The sequence below is a fragment of the Cyanistes caeruleus genome, unplaced genomic scaffold (genome assembly GCF_971803275.1).
Source record: "Cyanistes caeruleus unplaced genomic scaffold, bCyaCae1.hap1.1 HAP1_SCAFFOLD_94, whole genome shotgun sequence".
Classification (NCBI taxonomy): Eukaryota; Metazoa; Chordata; class Aves; order Passeriformes; family Paridae; genus Cyanistes; species Cyanistes caeruleus.
The window spans coordinates 1,029,742-1,046,346 of NW_028255897.1; the positions used below are offsets into that span (position 1 = coordinate 1,029,742).

The 16,605-nt window shown below is 52.9% G+C and overlaps 1 protein-coding gene across 2 annotated transcripts; it reads left to right on the forward strand.

Annotated features, from left to right (window-relative positions):
* The first annotated feature begins 7,309 nt into the window (after positions 1 to 7,309).
* On the forward strand, positions 7,310 to 14,687 carry LOC147646541 (uncharacterized). Of its 2 annotated transcripts, XR_015281850.1 has the most exons (13): positions 7,310 to 7,536; positions 7,893 to 7,964; positions 8,053 to 8,817; positions 9,472 to 9,543; positions 9,887 to 9,952; positions 10,160 to 10,231; positions 10,319 to 10,420; positions 11,257 to 11,328; positions 11,417 to 11,488; positions 11,576 to 11,674; positions 12,095 to 12,167; positions 12,795 to 12,957; positions 13,489 to 14,687. XR_015281850.1 is itself a non-coding variant. In XM_086873369.1 (12 exons), the coding sequence occupies exons 3-11, from the start codon at positions 8,649 to 8,651 to the stop codon at positions 12,124 to 12,126; spliced, it is 756 nt and encodes a 251-aa protein (XP_086729495.1). In that variant the 5' UTR covers positions 7,314 to 7,536; positions 7,893 to 8,124; positions 8,212 to 8,648; the 3' UTR covers positions 12,127 to 12,167; positions 12,795 to 14,687. The 2 variants fall into 2 exon arrangements, 1 of the variants encoding a protein (XP_086729495.1); XM_086873369.1 differs by having other exon boundaries at positions 7,314 to 7,536; positions 7,893 to 8,124; positions 8,212 to 8,817; positions 12,795 to 14,687.
* The last annotated feature ends 1,918 nt before the right edge of the window (positions 14,688 to 16,605 follow it).

Consider the following 16,605-nt stretch of genomic DNA (forward strand, 5'->3'; position numbering starts at 1 on the left):
TCAGCACCCAGTTCCCGTGTCCCATGCAGGACTGAGGGCCCAGGAAATAAAACAACCCAAAACCCACTGCAGGCTGGCGAGTCTGGTCCTTGTTAGCAACTTCAGCTAAGGGAACCTCTTGGCAAAAGGGGTAATCAGAGCGTTCCCTTCAGCCTTTGTCAAAATTTTGGTGCCTTTTCTCCAGGTTGTCCCTCAAAATCAGAGTGGGGTGGAGCCTGCACCAGTCCCCCCAAATCGGTGGGAGACAGAGACTACTCCCAGGCCCCTCAAAACTGGAGGAGGATGGAGGCGATCCCCGGGCCCCCCAAACTGTAGGGAGATCAATACATGCCCCGCTCCCAGAATAAAAGATGGATGGAGCCCACAGCAGCCCCCAAGTCAGAGGGGGACAAAGAGCCCACACAGGCTTCCCAGAAGCAGAAAGGGGGCAGAAAATATCCCCTGTCCTCCTAATTCGGAGGGGCACAGACACAAAAGGCCCCACAAAAAGAGCATGAGGAACCAAGAGCACTGCTGGCCCCACAGAGATAAGGAGGATGGAGAAACTCCCCATCTGTCTTTGTTTTGGAAGACAGGTGTCTGCTAGGGAGGGCAGGGGCCTCCCCTGGAATGAAAACGTAGACCCCCTCCCTCTATATTATTATAATTCTGAAATCAAGGGGCTTTCAGACAGAGATCTGGGGATAGGAATAACAGTTCTTTATTAGGATTTATAACCAGGCAAACAAACAACAATAACTACAGCATTAGCAAGAAAACAGAACCAGGGGCCCGTGACAGCTTTCTCAGCTGAGACGGGAAGGGATGGAGGAGAGGCTTTGTTTCACAAACCCCCTCGGGCGGGCAGTCCCGGTGCTCCTGCAGGGCTCTGAGGAACACTCAGCTGGAACAGCAGGGATGAGCTGAGATCCTGGGCCGGTGGCTGAGGTGGATCAGCAGCTCCGCGGCGGTGCCTGGCACTGCCACACGTCCCGGCAGGACAGGGGGTGCGAGGCCACCAACAAAGAGGGGAGAAGGAGTAGCAGCAGCAGCTCCGTGTGAGTGATGGTGAAATTCTCTTGTGCCCACCGCAGCATCTCTGCACCCAAAGTGTCCTTCTCCGAAGCTGAAGAAAGCCCCCCAAACTGTCCCCGCTCTCCTCTTTTCCTGCCCCCCTTCCCTCCCTGGGCCCAGCCAAACTCTTTGTCTTTTGTCAAGCACCCACCAAGTACCCACAGTTAGGCTGTCCCCACAACTAATGGGTAAAAATTCCACAGGTAATCCAGAATTAAAAAAAAAAAAGACACCTAACCCCCAACACCTGCCCCTGGTAATGACCTGAGATGAAATTGAATATAACAAAAGGGCCATGGCCAGACCCTCACGTTCTTTGATCCCACATCATGTCATTGCCATAGGCAGGAAAAGGTACAGGTGTCTCCCCAGCATGGATCACAGGGAACATGGATCACCAGGTCTCTGCCAAACTTGAATTTTCCAAGGGGGGATGAAGCTGGAGCAGTGCACAAAGCTCTTCCTGTACTTTGGGGCATTTGCAGAGCTTCCCTTACTGGTGCTGCCGTTGGTGTTGGGTCAAGCTAGATCTCCAGGTGAAGCTCTTCCCACACAGGGGACACTCGTAGGGTGTCTCCCCAGTGTGGAGGCGTTTGTGGGTGTTGAGGCTGGAGCTGTGGCTGAAGCTCTTCCCACATTCCCCACACTCGTAGGGCCTCTCCCCAGTGTGGATGCGCCGGTGGGTGATGAGGTGGGAGTTGTGCTTGAAGCCCTTCCTGCAGTCAGGGCAGCGGAAGGGCCTCTCATCCGTGTGAATCCGCTGGTGCTCGAGGAGATGGGAGCTGGTCTGAAACCTCTTCCCACACTCGGGACACTCATAGGGCCTCTCCCCAGTGTGGATCATCTGGTGGATGGTCAGATGGGACCTCCGGCTGAAGGTCATCCCACATTTCTCACACTCATAGGGCTGTTCCCCGGTGTGGATCCTCTGGTGGCAGATCAGGCTGGAGTTCCGGCTGAAGCTCTTCCCACACTCCCCACACTCATAGGGCCTCTCCCCAGTGTGGATGCGCCGGTGGGTGATGAGGGTGTAGTTCTGCTTGAAGCCCTCCCCACAGTCAGGGCAGCAGAAGGGCCTCTCATCCGTGTGAATCCGCTGGTGCAGGAGGAGACTGGAGCTGCTCTGAAACCTCTTCCCACACTCAGGACACTCGTAGGGCCTCTCCCCAGTGTGGATGCGCTGGTGGATGATGAGTTGGGAGCTCCAGCTGAAGCCCTTCCCACATTCCTCACACTCATAGGCCCATTCCCCAGTGTGGATCATCTGGTGGCAGATCAGGCTGTTGCTCCGGCTGAAGCTCTTCCCACACTCCAAGCACTTGTAGCGCTTCTCCCCATCCTGAAGCTGCTCATGGACCACCAGCTCAGAGCCCTGGCTGGATCTCCGGCCGCCTTCCCGGCACAGGGTGGGTCTTTCCTCCTCAGAGCACCCTAGGCAGCGTTTGGAGCCCCTCCTCCTGCGGGATCTCTGAAGATTTTCCTCCCCATTGGATTCCTGTGCCGTGGAGCTGCTCAGAATGGCCTCTTCCATGAGCTTCTCCTGTGGGGATTTGTCCTCCCTGGTCTCCATCCTCAGCTCCTGGTCTGGGGGAGGAAGGACAAGGAGAGGATGGGATTTGCCTCCGTGCCAGAGGGAAGGGGAAGGAGATCCCCCCAGTGCGTCCCCGGCAGGACGGCGTCGGCAGCGGGGTTGCCCTGCAGCCGGGGGCCAGGCTGGGCTGGGAGATGGAGCAGGAGAGAGGGGGAAAGGGGCACTGACTTCCTCCTCACCTGCCTGGGTGTCCTGGAGCATCTTCCTCTTCCTCACAGCCTCCTTCTCCATCCAGCCAAGGTTTGGGAATGGGAAATCCTGGTTTGGGGAAATACAAGGGATGAGGACATTGAGTTTGAAGGTCCCTCTGTCCAAGCTCATCTCTAGAAGTCACCGAACATCTGGGGTCCATAAAACCTCCAAAAAACACCAATATTCAGCTCTGAAAATGCCTCCCAGGAGTTCCCCATCTCTCGTCTCCCCTGTCTTCAAGGAGAGAAGGTTCAAGTGTTCCCGCCTGTCCCAGCTGCTGGGAGTCAAGCTTGTACTGGGGACAACCTGTCTGCTCGGTCCCTACCATCCCCAGGCAGCTGGGAGTGCCAGGAATCCGAAAAGTTCCCCGTTTCCATTTCCCCACTTAGGGATGGTGAGACCCCCCAATGTCCCCCCAAGTAGGATTTTCCGCTCAGCTTTGGAGTTCCACATTCTCCAAACATTCCCCCCCCGCAAAAGAAACCCAACCCAGGGACCCCCCCAGGATATCCGGGCAAAGCTCCCACTCCCCCATCACCTGTGGGATGGTGGGTGATGATCCCACAGGAGGGGACTATGAATTCAGGGAGTGCTCGACCTTGTGGTTCCTTCTCCTTTCCCTGATCCTCCTTTGTCCCTCCTCTGCCTCCCTCTCCTCCCCTTCCATCCTTCCTCCTCCTTCTCCTCCCTAATGCCAGCTTCTTCTCCTACTTCCATCCCTTCTCTCTCTCCTTCTTCCTCCCTCCTCTTCCATCCCTCCTCCTCCTCCCCCAGGAGCAGCGACACCTTCGGTGCCCCGTTCCCAAACCCCTCACAGCCCACGGCAGGAGCGGGGATGGAGCCGGGACAGGTCGGGATGGGCAGCGCGGGGCTCTCCGCTGCTCCCACCCGCTGGGGACGGAGGGAACCCGGCCCGGGGAAAAGGAGAGGAAAACTGGGAAAATTGGAGGCTGCAGATCCAACCTGGGGCTGGCTGGGGACCCTGGCTGGGGACTGCCAGCCCTTGGGGCTCCTCTGGGGAGATGTGGGAGGGGGGAACACAGAGAGGGCTGGGGGATCCCAGGAGTGGCAGCACTGGCAGAGACTGGTTTGTACTGGGATCATCCTGGCAGTGGCTGAGATTGCACTGGCTGTGTTCTGACATCATACTGGGATCATTCTGGGATCAGACTGGGATCAGACTGGCAGTCAGTAGGAGCCTCCAGGGGGCAATTGAGACCAGGTTGTCAGGAACTGGGAATATGCCCTGCACTCCCCAGAACCCCGGGATCGCCCCCCATATGTCCCATGTGTCCCCCAGACCCTTCAGGATCCCCGACTGCCCCCTCAGCACCCGTTCGAAGCCCCCCAAAGCGTCCCTGGATCCCTGAATGCTCTCGACCCCACAGATTCCCCTTCCAGCCACTCCTGGGAATTCATCTCCCATCATCCCACAACACAGTTCCGCGCCCAAACCTCCTGCCGTGCCCTCGCCCTAAAGAGCCCGGTTACAGCTCCCCAGGTTGCCCCCAAGTGCTCCCGAGCCCTATACATTCGCCCCGAGCACCTGCAGCTCGGACGCAGAAGTCTTCTCCATGCGCTTCCCCACACCGCCGAACGCGCCTTCCGAGCCACTTCCGGGACTACAGCTCCCATCATGCTCCGCGGCGCCCATAGAGCGCTATTCCGGGCGGGACTTCATCTCCCGTCATGGCCCGCGCCTCACCGGAACCTATTGGCGCTGAGCCTCCAACTCCCGTGATGCTCCGCGGCCCCACTAAGCCGTATTATACCAGCGCCTACAACTCCCATCATCCCCCGCGACCCAGAGATTCCCTGTTACAGCCCCCCGAGTGCCCGCCCGGACTCCGAAGGGCGCCCAGATTCCCCTCCCTGACCTCCAAGTGCCCCCCTGGACCCCCAAGTGCTCCCCCGAACCCCGAATTGTCTCACAGAATCCCTAAATGCCGCTCCAAGTGCCCTCCCGGCTCCCCATGTGTCCTCCAGACCCCCAAGTTCTCTCTAAGTTCCGTCCCCCGAACCAAAACTGCCCCAAATGTTCCCCAGAAAAGTCTCCATGGACCCCAATGTGACCCCTTTCACCCTGTCTGAGAAAATGATAAAAATGATGATCAAAGGACTAAAAATATGTGTAATTAGCATAAAGAGGGAGAAATAGTGACCAATTAATTAATGAAGGGAATTGTGGTACTTGGAACCAAGGACCGATAATGTTTTTAGTTGCGCAAAATGTATCAATTCTTTTATATAAATATAAAAATTAGGTTATAAAAATTCAGAATAATAGTATTATAAACCTAAAAAATTATTTTTATTAATTAATTAGATTTTAATTATAAAGAAAAATTATAAAGAGAAATATTTTCAATGTTTTGGGATGTCAGTCCCAGGTGGGCGATGTCAGACATGCTGAGGCTCGGGGTGAGGAGCAGGTTGTCCAAACAGGGGCAGCCCACAAGGGGCTCATTCTTCTCCCTGACCAGACCTCCTCAGGAGACATTCAGCATCAGGATTGTAAAGAGCAAATCGTGACCTCCTGATCAGTACACAAAGATGTTTTACAGTTTGAACAGTAGAATGTTGTCACCGTAAGGGGCCTTCTTTGTTAATATAGCTCATGTTGTGTCATGTTTGGTAAATACCAATGTTGTTGTAACAGCCTTCTTTGTTAAAATATTGTTATAAATGAAATTAGAATTTTGACAACTAGGTCCCTTGGGTTAATGGCAGTTTAATTAAAAATGAATACAATTTACTAAATTGAATAGTAATGTGTTATAAAAGAATACAGTTTAGTAAAATACTATAGTCTAATAAAAATTAAAATGTATATATATAATCTGCTAGTAATTAAGTATGATTAAAGCATAAGCAAAACTGACCAGGGTACAGAGGCTTCCCACCCTGCCTCAAGTTCAAAACAAAGCACTTCAAGCTAAACTTATATACTGTATGCTTATACATATTCATTAATGTTTCCTGTAAGTTTCCTCCTATTTCCAATTTTTCTGACTTTACATCACTTTTCTTCACGGCACATGCCTCAGTTGTTGTTAGGGGGTCTTCAGTCTTCTTTTGGTGGTCTTTTGGCGAAGGCTTCTCTTCTTCCTTGTTGTCCTTTGGATAACCTTACAGGTTTGTGCATACATACTGAGCATTGTGTTATGTAAGTCTATTAATTAGCCTTATGTTTACTAATCTTTAGGCCCAATGCCTAAATTTGTTCTAATTTTGGTCCATCTCAAGGCAATTTTGGTCTTGAGACACCATTTATCTTCTAAACTACGTCCTGTACCTTAATTTTGACATGTAACATCTGCAAAGGGGTACATCTGCTTTGTAACACTGATTCTTGATTGTTTCTAATAATAACTTTAATAACAGTTACAATTTAGTTAGCACGAACCAATTCCATTTATTACAACTGCAAATACCCCTTACATCCCTTTTTATTGGTTTCCATGCTAACTGCCTTGCTTTCTTCCTTGCTATGGATAAACTTGTATTTTCTCAATTTCTTCTTTTGCTACCTCAATTGTTTGGCCTGCAGATCAGCTGCTAAGCCCATCCACATTCAGCTCTTAGTCTTCAGAGGGAAACTTTGAGCACAGTGAGAATCTCGCAGTGTGCAGGAGGGTCCCTGTGTGCCAGCTGCAGCTGGGGCCTCAGCCATCTCCTCTCTCAACAGGTTCCCCTCTGCAGCTTCACAGGAAAGGCCAACACCTCCCTCAGGGACACCTGCACCACACATTTCACATCTCCATGCCTGTACGTGATGTCCCTGTCACAGCTGCATTACCAGCTTGCTGCTGTGCAGATGCTGCCACCACCCAAAGCAAGGCCCTATGTCCCTGAAGGGACCCGCCCTGCTCTGTGGCCTGGACTGAAGGTGGGTCCCTCCTGCCAGGGCAGGGCCCAGCACAGCTCTTCTGTTCCAATAAAGAGATGGAGCTCTCACCCCAGTGTCTGGCTGGTACCACCAGCAAAGCCCACACAGCACCAGCCCTGGCTGAGCTCCATGTCCAGGAGCAGGCAGGGCTGACCACGGTGTGGGCAGGCAGGAGCCAGACAGGGGCTGCTGTGACCAGAGGCAGGGCCCCAAGGGGCTGGGGGAGTCTGTGTTGAGCATCCCTGGGCTGAGGGCACATTTCCTTCAGTGGCATCACCTGGGCCTGGACCTCCTCCAGTGCCATGCCCAGGAAAAGAGGCAACCATCAAGAGCATCTCCTGGGACACTGCCTGTCCAGCAATGTCAGCAGGCAAAACCAAGGTTTTGTTTAGCAATGACCCTTTGATGAAATCAAAGATTTACAGTCAGAGCAGTCCTCTAGTACAGATGGGAGTACACTTGGGGCGGACACTTAAGGCCATGAGGTCACAGAAGGCTCTGGGGTGACAGCAGGCTGAGGTGACAGCAGGCTCTGAGGTCACAGAGGTCCCAGAGCCCCGTGGTTGCCCAGCACCACAAGGACCGAGCAGTCAGTCCTTGACCACGACTGTTGTGGCAGCAGCGGCGGCGGCAGCAGCGGTGCTGACATTGGGACAGCGGTGTCAGGACAGTGGTGGCAGCAAGAGCTGCAGGACTGGCAGTGGGCAAGGCACCATGGCCTTTGCTCTGCGCCTCCTCCTCCTGCTCCTCCTGGCAGTGGCCCTGCCTGACAGGGCTGCCCAGGCTGCTCCGTGGCGAGCAGGGCGAGCAGGTGAGCCAGCAGCCTGGCTTCCCTTTCCTGGGACAGTGCTCCCTTCTCCCTGGGAAGTGTTGGGGATGGTTTTCCCCAGGGCTTTAGGGAGGATATTCTCTGTGGGAGGGACAGAGGCCTCAGGGGCCCTGGGCTGGTCCCACTGCCCTTCCAGGGATGTTGCATAGGGTCTGCAAAGAGGGTGGAGAGTGACCAGAGCCAGCCCAGAGCTCCCCAGGCCTCTCTGCAGCTTTGGCCATGTCCATTGACATCTGGCTCCCACAGCCTTCCCCGACCCCTTTGCAGTGCCCAGTTCCCTAAGGCAGAAGGGGGTCCCAGCACACCATGGAATGGTTCTGATCTGTGCTCCCTTCCAGATGAGGGTGGTAGGAAGGCTTCTCAGGCAGCTTGGCTTCATGAAGATTTTCTTCCTCTGGAGCCCCATGCAGGTATGTTCTCACTGTCACAACAAGGAATAATCACTGACAACGTGGCAGGAACCAGGTGACAGAAGCTGCTGTGGCTGTTGAGTTACAGGTGTGTCTGCAGCGAGGACATTTCAAGCTCCTTTTCTGGTTGCTGCACGCAAGCCCAGCTCCCATCACAGGGGTGAGTGGTGTGTCCCTGCTGATCCCACAGGCTGAGCCCTGGTTCTGTGGGATCCATTCATCTGAAATGGTAATACTTTCTGTTAAGGTTCTCCTATAGGGAGGAACAAACCTACAGGAGACAAGAGGCTGAGTGAACTGGAGAGACGCCGTGGTGGGTCCCTGTCCCTCAGCCTTCTCCTGAGACTCAGCAGCCGGGGGCTTTCTCTGTACATCTGGACACGCCATGCCCGGCACAGCAGGAAGGGATCCATGTCAGCCTTGCTGCCCTGCTGCTGCTTTCACAGCCTGCAGGGCTGTTTCCCAGCCTGGCCTGGCTGCAGCTTCTCCCCAGCCTCTGCAGGAAGGCATTTGGCATCAGCTGTCAGGGAGCCCAAACTGCAGCACGGGCCATGCACACCCTGAAATCCCCTGCAATTTCCCAGTCTTGTGGTAGATGTGGCTGGCCTGGCTCCAAAGTTTGGATGCCTTCCTGAAACTTATCCATATCTTTGACAACTATTGCCTCCTGAAGATGCCACCTTCATGTTGGGGAACAAACAGCCCCACCTGATGCATGTATCCCTCTTCCTTTCTCCAGAGACGGAAGGAGAGGCTGCGCTGAAGGCAGCATTTCCCGGAGGAAGCAGTGGCTCATGGGCAGCCTCTGCTGCAGGAAGGGAGGCCATGCCAGGCACAGTCACAGTCCCAGGAGGTAATTGCTGTGCCTCTGGGCCTGAGCCCTGCTGAGGCTTGAGCTGCCATCTCTGCTGCTTGGCAGTGCAGGCACAGCCCGGACAAGACCGGCACAGCCCAGTGGAATTATCCCCAGCAGGCTCAGGGCACTTGGCTACTGAGCAGTCCTGCTGGGGTCCCTCCATGGGAGACAGGTCCCAAAACCTGGCAGCAGCTGCAAAGGGGTGCCCATGATGGGGAATAGGCAGAGGGGGAGGGCAAGGCTCCACAGTATCCTGAATGAGCCTGGCCCAGTCCCTATGGGATGGGAGAGCTGTCCCAGCAGAATGTGGGCAGGAGGGAGGGAGGGCCTGAGGGACAGTTGTGGCACTGCCTGCTGTAGTTCTTCCCCATTGCTTTTACAATTCTTTCAGCTGTGGCAGAGAGAGGGCCCCAGTGGGGCCTGGGCTGCTCCAGCCACCTCTCCCAGGGATGCTGCACAGGGCCTGCAAAGAGGGTGGAGAGTGACCAGGAGCCAGCCCAGAGCCCCCAGGCCCCTCTGCAGCTGTGGCCATGTCCACTGACATCTGGCACCCACAGCCTTAGCACGGCTCCTTTGCACTGCCCCGTTCCCTAAGGTAGAAGGGGATCTTGGAACACCATGGAAACAGTTCTGATCTGTGCCCCCTTCTAGATTTGGAATACAACCTCAATTATTTGGAAGTGCTACTGAATGATACTTTGAATATCTTGGAGAATGCTGGAGGCAAGTTCTTCTATTCCCTTTACTGACAGAACACAAAATGACAAGGTGGCAAGAGCTCACTCATGTGCCATATCTCTTAAAATAATCTCAGGCCTGAGGGATCCCACAGGTCACTGTCAGTGTGAGGAAGGTGAATTTAGGCATCAGTCTTCTTCCCATGTGCAATGCCAGTGTCTCCTTCCCTGTGTGCTGTGCAGCCACAGAGAAGATCAGAGAGGGAAGGGGCCGGGCCCAGGGCTGTGTCCCGGGGCTGTGCCTTGCACAGTTCCTTTACTGGCCCCAGAGAGCCTGAGGATCCTCCTACAGTGCCATGGGAGCTGATATGTCCTGCCTTTCTTTGCAGCCAAGCCTCTTGGTGCAGGTGATGCAGCTTCTCAACCCACACCCAGGACTGAGGCTCTGGAAGATGGTGAGGGTAGGTGAAGGCCTTTCCCCCTGGGAGAGCTGCCAGCTCAGAGCCCAAGGCTTGGCCAGGAGAGCATCGCTGATGGTGCCAGGACAGAGCCATGCACGTGTGTGCCCTCGCCCTGCGTGATCCTCTCACACTCCTGAGGCTCAGTGCTGCCTGTTCAGATCAGAAGAGATGACAGAAGCTTCTGTGGCTGTTGAGTTACAGGTGTGTCTGCAGGGAGGACTCTCCCAGCTCCTGGGTTGGTTGCTGCACACAAGCCTGGCTCCCATCACAGGGGTGAGTGGTGTGTCCCTGCTGACCCCACAGGCTGAGCATTGGCATTCTGGGATCCATTCCTGGGAAATGGAATTATTTTCCTCTAAGGTCCTTCAAGAGGAAATACCAAAGCTACAGGAGTTATGAAACCCCATGAGCCATCCAAACCCATGAGGCAAATGCTGAAGAAAATTCTGCAGGAAGGACAAGGTGGGTCCATGTCCCTCAGCCTTCTCCTGAGACTCAGCAGCTGGGGACTTTCTCTGCACATCTGCACACGCAGTGCCCAACACAGCGGGAAGGGATCCATGGCAGCCTTGCTGCCCTGCTGCTGCTTTCATGCCCTGCAGGGCTGTTTCCCAGCCTGGCCTGGCTGCAGCTTCTCCCCAGCCTCTGCAGGAAGGCATTTGGTATCAGCTGACAGGGAGCCCAAACTGCAGCACAGGCCATGCCCACCCTGAGGTCTTGTAGGATTCCCTGGTCTCTGGGTAGATCAGAAATGGCAGCTATTTGGAGAAAGGAGGGCTCTGGCCAATCCCAAAAGTTGATATGATATCCTGGTCCTTAACCAAGTCTTTGGCAAGCATTGCCTCCTGAAGATGCCACCTCCCCAGTGGGGAATGCTGCCATCTGATCCAGCTGTCCCTTTCTCCAGAGACGGAAAGAGAGGCTGTGCTGAAGGCAGCGTTTCCCGGAGGAAGCAGTGGCTCATGGGCAGCCTCTGCTGCAGGAAGGGAGGCCATGCCAGGCACAGTCACAGGAGGTAATTGCTGTGCCCCAGGGCCTGAGCCCTGCTGAGGCTTGAGCTGCCATCTCTGCTGCTGGGGAGCGCCCACCCTTCAGGGATGTTGCACAGGGCATGGAAAGAGTGTTGAGAGTGACCAGGAGCCAGCCCAGAGCATTTCAGGCCCCTCTACAGCTTTCTCCATGTCCACTGACATCTGGCTCCCATGGTCTTACCCAACCCCCTGGCAGTGCCCAGTTCCCTAAGGCTGAAGGTGATCCCAGCACACCATGGAATGGTTCTGATCTGTGCTCCCTTCCAGATGAGGTTCCCAGGAAGGATTCTCCATTAGATTGGCTGGATAAAGTTTTGAAGCCCTTGGAGCCTCCTGCAGGTATGTTCTCAGTGTCCCATCGAGGAATAATCATTGACAACCTGGTAGGAACCAGGTGACAGAAGCTTCTGTGGCTGTTGAGTTACAGGTGTGTCTGCAGGGAGGACTTTCCCAGCTCCTTTGCTGATCACTGCCCACAAGCCCGGCTCCCATCGCAGGGGTGAGTGGTGTGTCCCTGCCGTACCCACAGGCTGAGCATTGCTTTTCTGGGATCCATTCCTGGGAAATGGAACTATTTTTTATTAAGGTCCTCCGAGAGGGAAGAACAAAGCCACAGGACAGAAAGAATCACTTGAGTCACACCACATCCTGAAAGAAATAGAGAAGGAACTGCTCAAAGGGCGTGGTGGGTGCATTTCCCTCAGCCTTTCCTGAGACTCTGCAGCCAGGGGCTTTCTCTGGACATGCCATGCCCTGCACCATGGGAAGGGATCCATGGCAGCCTCGCTGCCCTGCTGCTGCTTTCAAGCCCTGCAGGGCTGTTTCCCAGCCTGGCCTGGATGCAGTTTCTGCCCAGCCTCTGCAGGAAGGCATTTGGCATCAGCAGGCAGGCTGCCCAAACTGCGCCATGGGCCATGCACACCTTGAGATCCTCTGCAACTTCCTGGTCTCTGAGCAGATCAGGAGAGGTGGTTTGGACAAGAGAGAGCCTGGGCCTTTTCCTGATCCTCTTCCATGTCTTTGACAAGCACTGCCTCCTGAAGAGGCCACTTCCCTGCTATGTGATGGTTCCATCTGATCCAGCTGTGCCTCTTCCTTTCTCAAGGGATGGACAGAGAGGAAGGCGGCATTTCCTGAAGGAAGGGAGGCAATTGCAGGCACGGGCCCAGGCACAGGAGGTAATTGCTGTGCTGGGCTCAGCCCTCCGTGGGGCTGTGTGCCAGCAGCTCTTCCCACAGGGCCTCTCCTTGCACTGCCTGGCAGCAGCCAAAGCTGGAGGTGCCTCGGCTTCCAGGCCTCTGGAGCTCATTCCCAGCCCCTGGGAATCGGGATTCCTGCACCAGTGTCCATCCCACTGCAGCTGCTCCTGGAACTGGCCCTAAGCATCCAGAGGCCCAAGGCACAGGAGCAGCCCCGAGCGGGAGCCCTGCTGCGATCCCAGGGCCACAGCCAGCCCTGGCTCCCAGCTGGGCAGGGGCTGCACTGGCCCCTGACAGGGCCTGGCTCTGTCCCCTTGGGCTGGGGGAGCTGTCACGGAGCAGGGAGGGTCAGGGGAGGCAGTGGCTGCTCAGGGATGGGTTTGGCCCGTGTCCCTGGAAGGAGCCACTGCCCAAGCAGCTGCGCTGTCCCCGGGCTCTGCTCCCGGCCTTCTGGGTTTTATTGTGTGGCACAGCCTGTGCCAAGGGACAGCAAGGTGCCTGCAGGCCTCAGCTTTGGGGGAACAGAACATCCTGGACATACCCACCGTGCTGCCAGCTCAGCAGTGGAGCACAGCACAGGCCTCACGCTGCCCATTGCTCCCACAGATGCAGCCAGCACAACACGTGTTCCCAATTTCCAGAAGGGCATCAGAAGAGGTTTCTGTCAGGGAACACACTGTTGGCTAGAATTAATGGCAGGCCTGCTTTGTTTGGTGCTTGTCTTCGTTTTATGCGGTGTTGGAATCTGGTATGCCTGCAAGAGAAAACGGTGAGTGTTTCGTTCATCTTTCCCTCAAACAGCTTCTTTTGAAAGTCTGTTGTAGAAAAGAAACATTCCCAGTGAAGCTGCTGTGGACTTGTGGCTAGTCCTTGGTTGTCCAAATAACTCTGCTGAGAGTTCTGCTGCTGCCCAGGGCTTCCATTGGCCTCTTAATTGCTGGGCCTTGTCCTGGGGAGCCCGCTGGGGCTGCAGCCAGTGCTGGCTGCCACTGAGGCTGCCTGGCCAAGAGCAGCCCCAGGAGCAGCAGGCAGAGACAAAGCAAGGTGGGCAGGAGAAAGAGCGGGGACGAGATTGCCCTTGAAAGGCAGAGGTGCTCTGGGGCCCGCTCCTGGCCAGGGACCCTGCCCAGAGCCATCCCCTGCTCTCCAGGGCCTTGAGGGGCAGCTGTCCAGCTGGGCCAAGCTGTGCCAGCAGCTCCAGCCGTGCTGGGGAGCCTTGGCAGCTCTGGGCCCTGCTGTGCAGGAGGGTCCCTGTGTGCCAGCGGCAGCTGGGGGCCTCAGCCACTTTCTTTCTCTACAGGAGCGCCTCTGCACCTCCAGATGTCCGGCCAAACAGCTCAGTGTTGTGAAAAATGAGGTTCACATATTTTTCTTATAGAATTTAAAGGTTTAATAAAAAGATGATTCGGAGCTAAAAATAAAGTACATAGATACGGCCAGGTGTCTCTGCATTCAGCCAAGAGAGCACACCAGACTAACAAAGGATTGTCCCTTAAAAACAGAATCCTACTACATATCCATAAATTCTCATGCATATTCATACATTCTTCTTAGGATCTTTGGTGTTCTTCTGTTTAGTTTTCTCTTGCCCCCTTCCCAATAGATCAATCTTCTTGGCGCCAACGAGATTTACATTCCCTGATAACAGAAATGCAATAAATTCCTCCCCCAGAGTTCTGGTCACTGCTGTCTTCATCTGGGTAAGATAGTTTCTGAATGTAGGGGGCATCTCCAGCTATCTTTTGCAGTCTTTGGGTTATACAAACTAAAGTAGTTTTTGTTTTAATACTATGCTGTAATAAATTAATCTATGAGTAAAAATTCGTAAAGGGTATAAATAAAATATATATATATGTGATTCCAATGGCATAAAATACAACATGTAGTGGGAATAAGTCCTTCTCCGGATCTGGTCGTGATTCTCCTCCGAGAGGCAACAGATTGCAGCCAAACACCCAGATAACGATCACAAGCAGGCACATCAGCCCAGGCCATCGAACAAACAAAAGAACGGGCCCGGACGAGATATCGCGGATCTGAGCACCTCCGCCCTGCCCGCCTGTGTTGGAGAAGTGGAAAAAAAACTAGACAAAGGAAGAGGAGCCAGCCGAGATAAGCCATCGGCTCCAGGATGGGTCCCACCACTCCACCCTAATGGCCCGGACCAAAATGATATCAAAAAGACATCCTGGACCTCTTTACATATGAGGAGCCTCTGCCCAGCGTCTATTGACTCTATTCTCCGGTGCCAGGAAATCTATTCTTCGAACAATCAAGAACCTCTTAGCGAAGGGTGCCTGCTTGGAATTTGGCCTCGGGACACAAACTTCCTATAAAAACCCAGGCCAAGTGACTCTCAGGCGTGGATTTGGGAGCACCTATACCTTGTGTATAGACCCTGTCCACCCAGCGCTGCGCTGCTTATTTTATTGTTGTTTTTTCTCGTTGTTCGAATTTATTACTGTTTTATAATAAATTTTTCTTTTATATAACCCGAAATTGCCTTTGCATTTATAACACAATGCTTTGATAGGCTTCTAATTCCCCAGAAGGGATTGATCCCCTTTTCTGCACATTCGTAAAGGTTATATCCTTCATGATGAATGCACCCTTTTTCCCTCTTGTCTAAGGACCAATATTGGTTGGGTTCTTGGGGAACTCATTTAATTCCTAGATTCTTCATTATAAGATATCTTTTGCATGCCATCCGCCCCACCAGGGTTCTATATCTTTTTCCAGTTTGTAGAATACAGTCTTCCCCAATTACCTTAGCCTTTAATTCCCATTTTTCCCTTCTCCTATACCCTGGTGTTCTTTGGTTTTCCCCAGTTCGTTTTATGCTTAAAATTTCTCGAGGTTTTAAGCTAATTCCCTCCCAGGGCCAAATATCAGACATTTTAGTACTCCCACATACCCAACAATCAGTTATATTTAATTCCTTGCTGATCTTTTCAGCTGAATCAATGAACAAGTTCTTCCCACTCAAATTTTCCTATTCTTCATTTCCCACGCTCATGTCCACTCTTTTCTCCTTTACCACATCAGGTTCACCTTTTACTGGTTCGTTCATTTCAAAGCACAGCCAAGTATCCCTCATGGGACAGTCTCCCAAAAGACATTCTCTAAAAGTGGCTGTATTTCTGGTAATCCAATATGTTTTTCCGTTTTCTTGGCATTCTTCTAATTGTGATTTGTTATAACAAGAAGGACTCAAATTTGTGTGGACCCTTACCAGGGACCCTAGATTTTCCCCATCATACAAGGGATAATAACATTTCATGCAAGAGTCTGTCCCCATGGCATTGGTGAGGTGCATTGCTATCACCAGACCTTGATGAGCCTTGTGATGATCCTTTTAGGCTCCCTCCTGTCCGTGACTCCCAAGAGGTCAGCAGGAACCATGTTTGATCTCCCCTGGTCTTGCCTCTTGGGGTTTTCCTCACACTTTTTTGGGAGTCTGGGTCCAAGGCTTACAGCTTTATTATTTTTTTTGTCCTTCTCCTTTTTACTGTTGTCGGTTTTGGTCTTGGGAAAAGTTGCCCAGGGAGGGATATAGTCTTGGCTAGGAAATTGGAGCCTTATTCGGGGGGGAGGGGAGGGTTATTTTACTTTTTAAAATAATAATAATAATAATATAGTTACAAGTTAAGCACAACTGGAAAACACTTTAACATTAGTTCACAAACTTTAAAGAAACACTTAACCACAAATGTTGCAGCCAAGAGAACACTTAACAACAACTGTTGTAATTCCAGTTCCTGGTTGGGGACTTTAGTCTCTGGGTTTCCTTCTTAAGGTTATTTTCAAGTCCTTGGTGTTGGGGACAACAGTCCAGTTAGAGGGATCTTTTTCAGAGTTTACTTCCCCATCTGGTGGTGCCACTGGTCCTTTAACTCAAGTCACGTGTGTCCACCCTTTTTCCCGGGTTCTCACAGCCGTATGTGTGGTGAGTTGAACTTGGTAGGGTCCTTCAAACTTTGGAGTGAGAGGAGAGTTAGCCCAAGATTTTACCAATACCCAATCCCCAGGGTTGATATGGTGTGTGTCTACCTCAAAGGGAGGAGTTTGAGGGAGATACCCTTTTTTCCTGAGGTTTTCTAAAGTTTTAACAACAGTTTCCAAATACCTCCTTGAGGTTTCCTCCCCTTCAGTATACTGGGCAGTGCTGTAAGGAGTAATTAGGAAGGGGAGTCCAAATAACATTTCATAGGGGGATACCCCTAAATCTGCTCAAGGTCGGGTTCTTATATGTAATAAAGCCAAAGGGAAACATTTTATCCAATCTAATTTAGTCTCCAGAGTCAGCTTGGTTAAGGTCGTTTTTATGGTCTTATTCATCCGTTCTACCCGACTGGAGCTCTGGGGATGCCATGGGGTGTGTAACCTCCACTTTATCCCCAGGGCTTCAGTGGTTTCC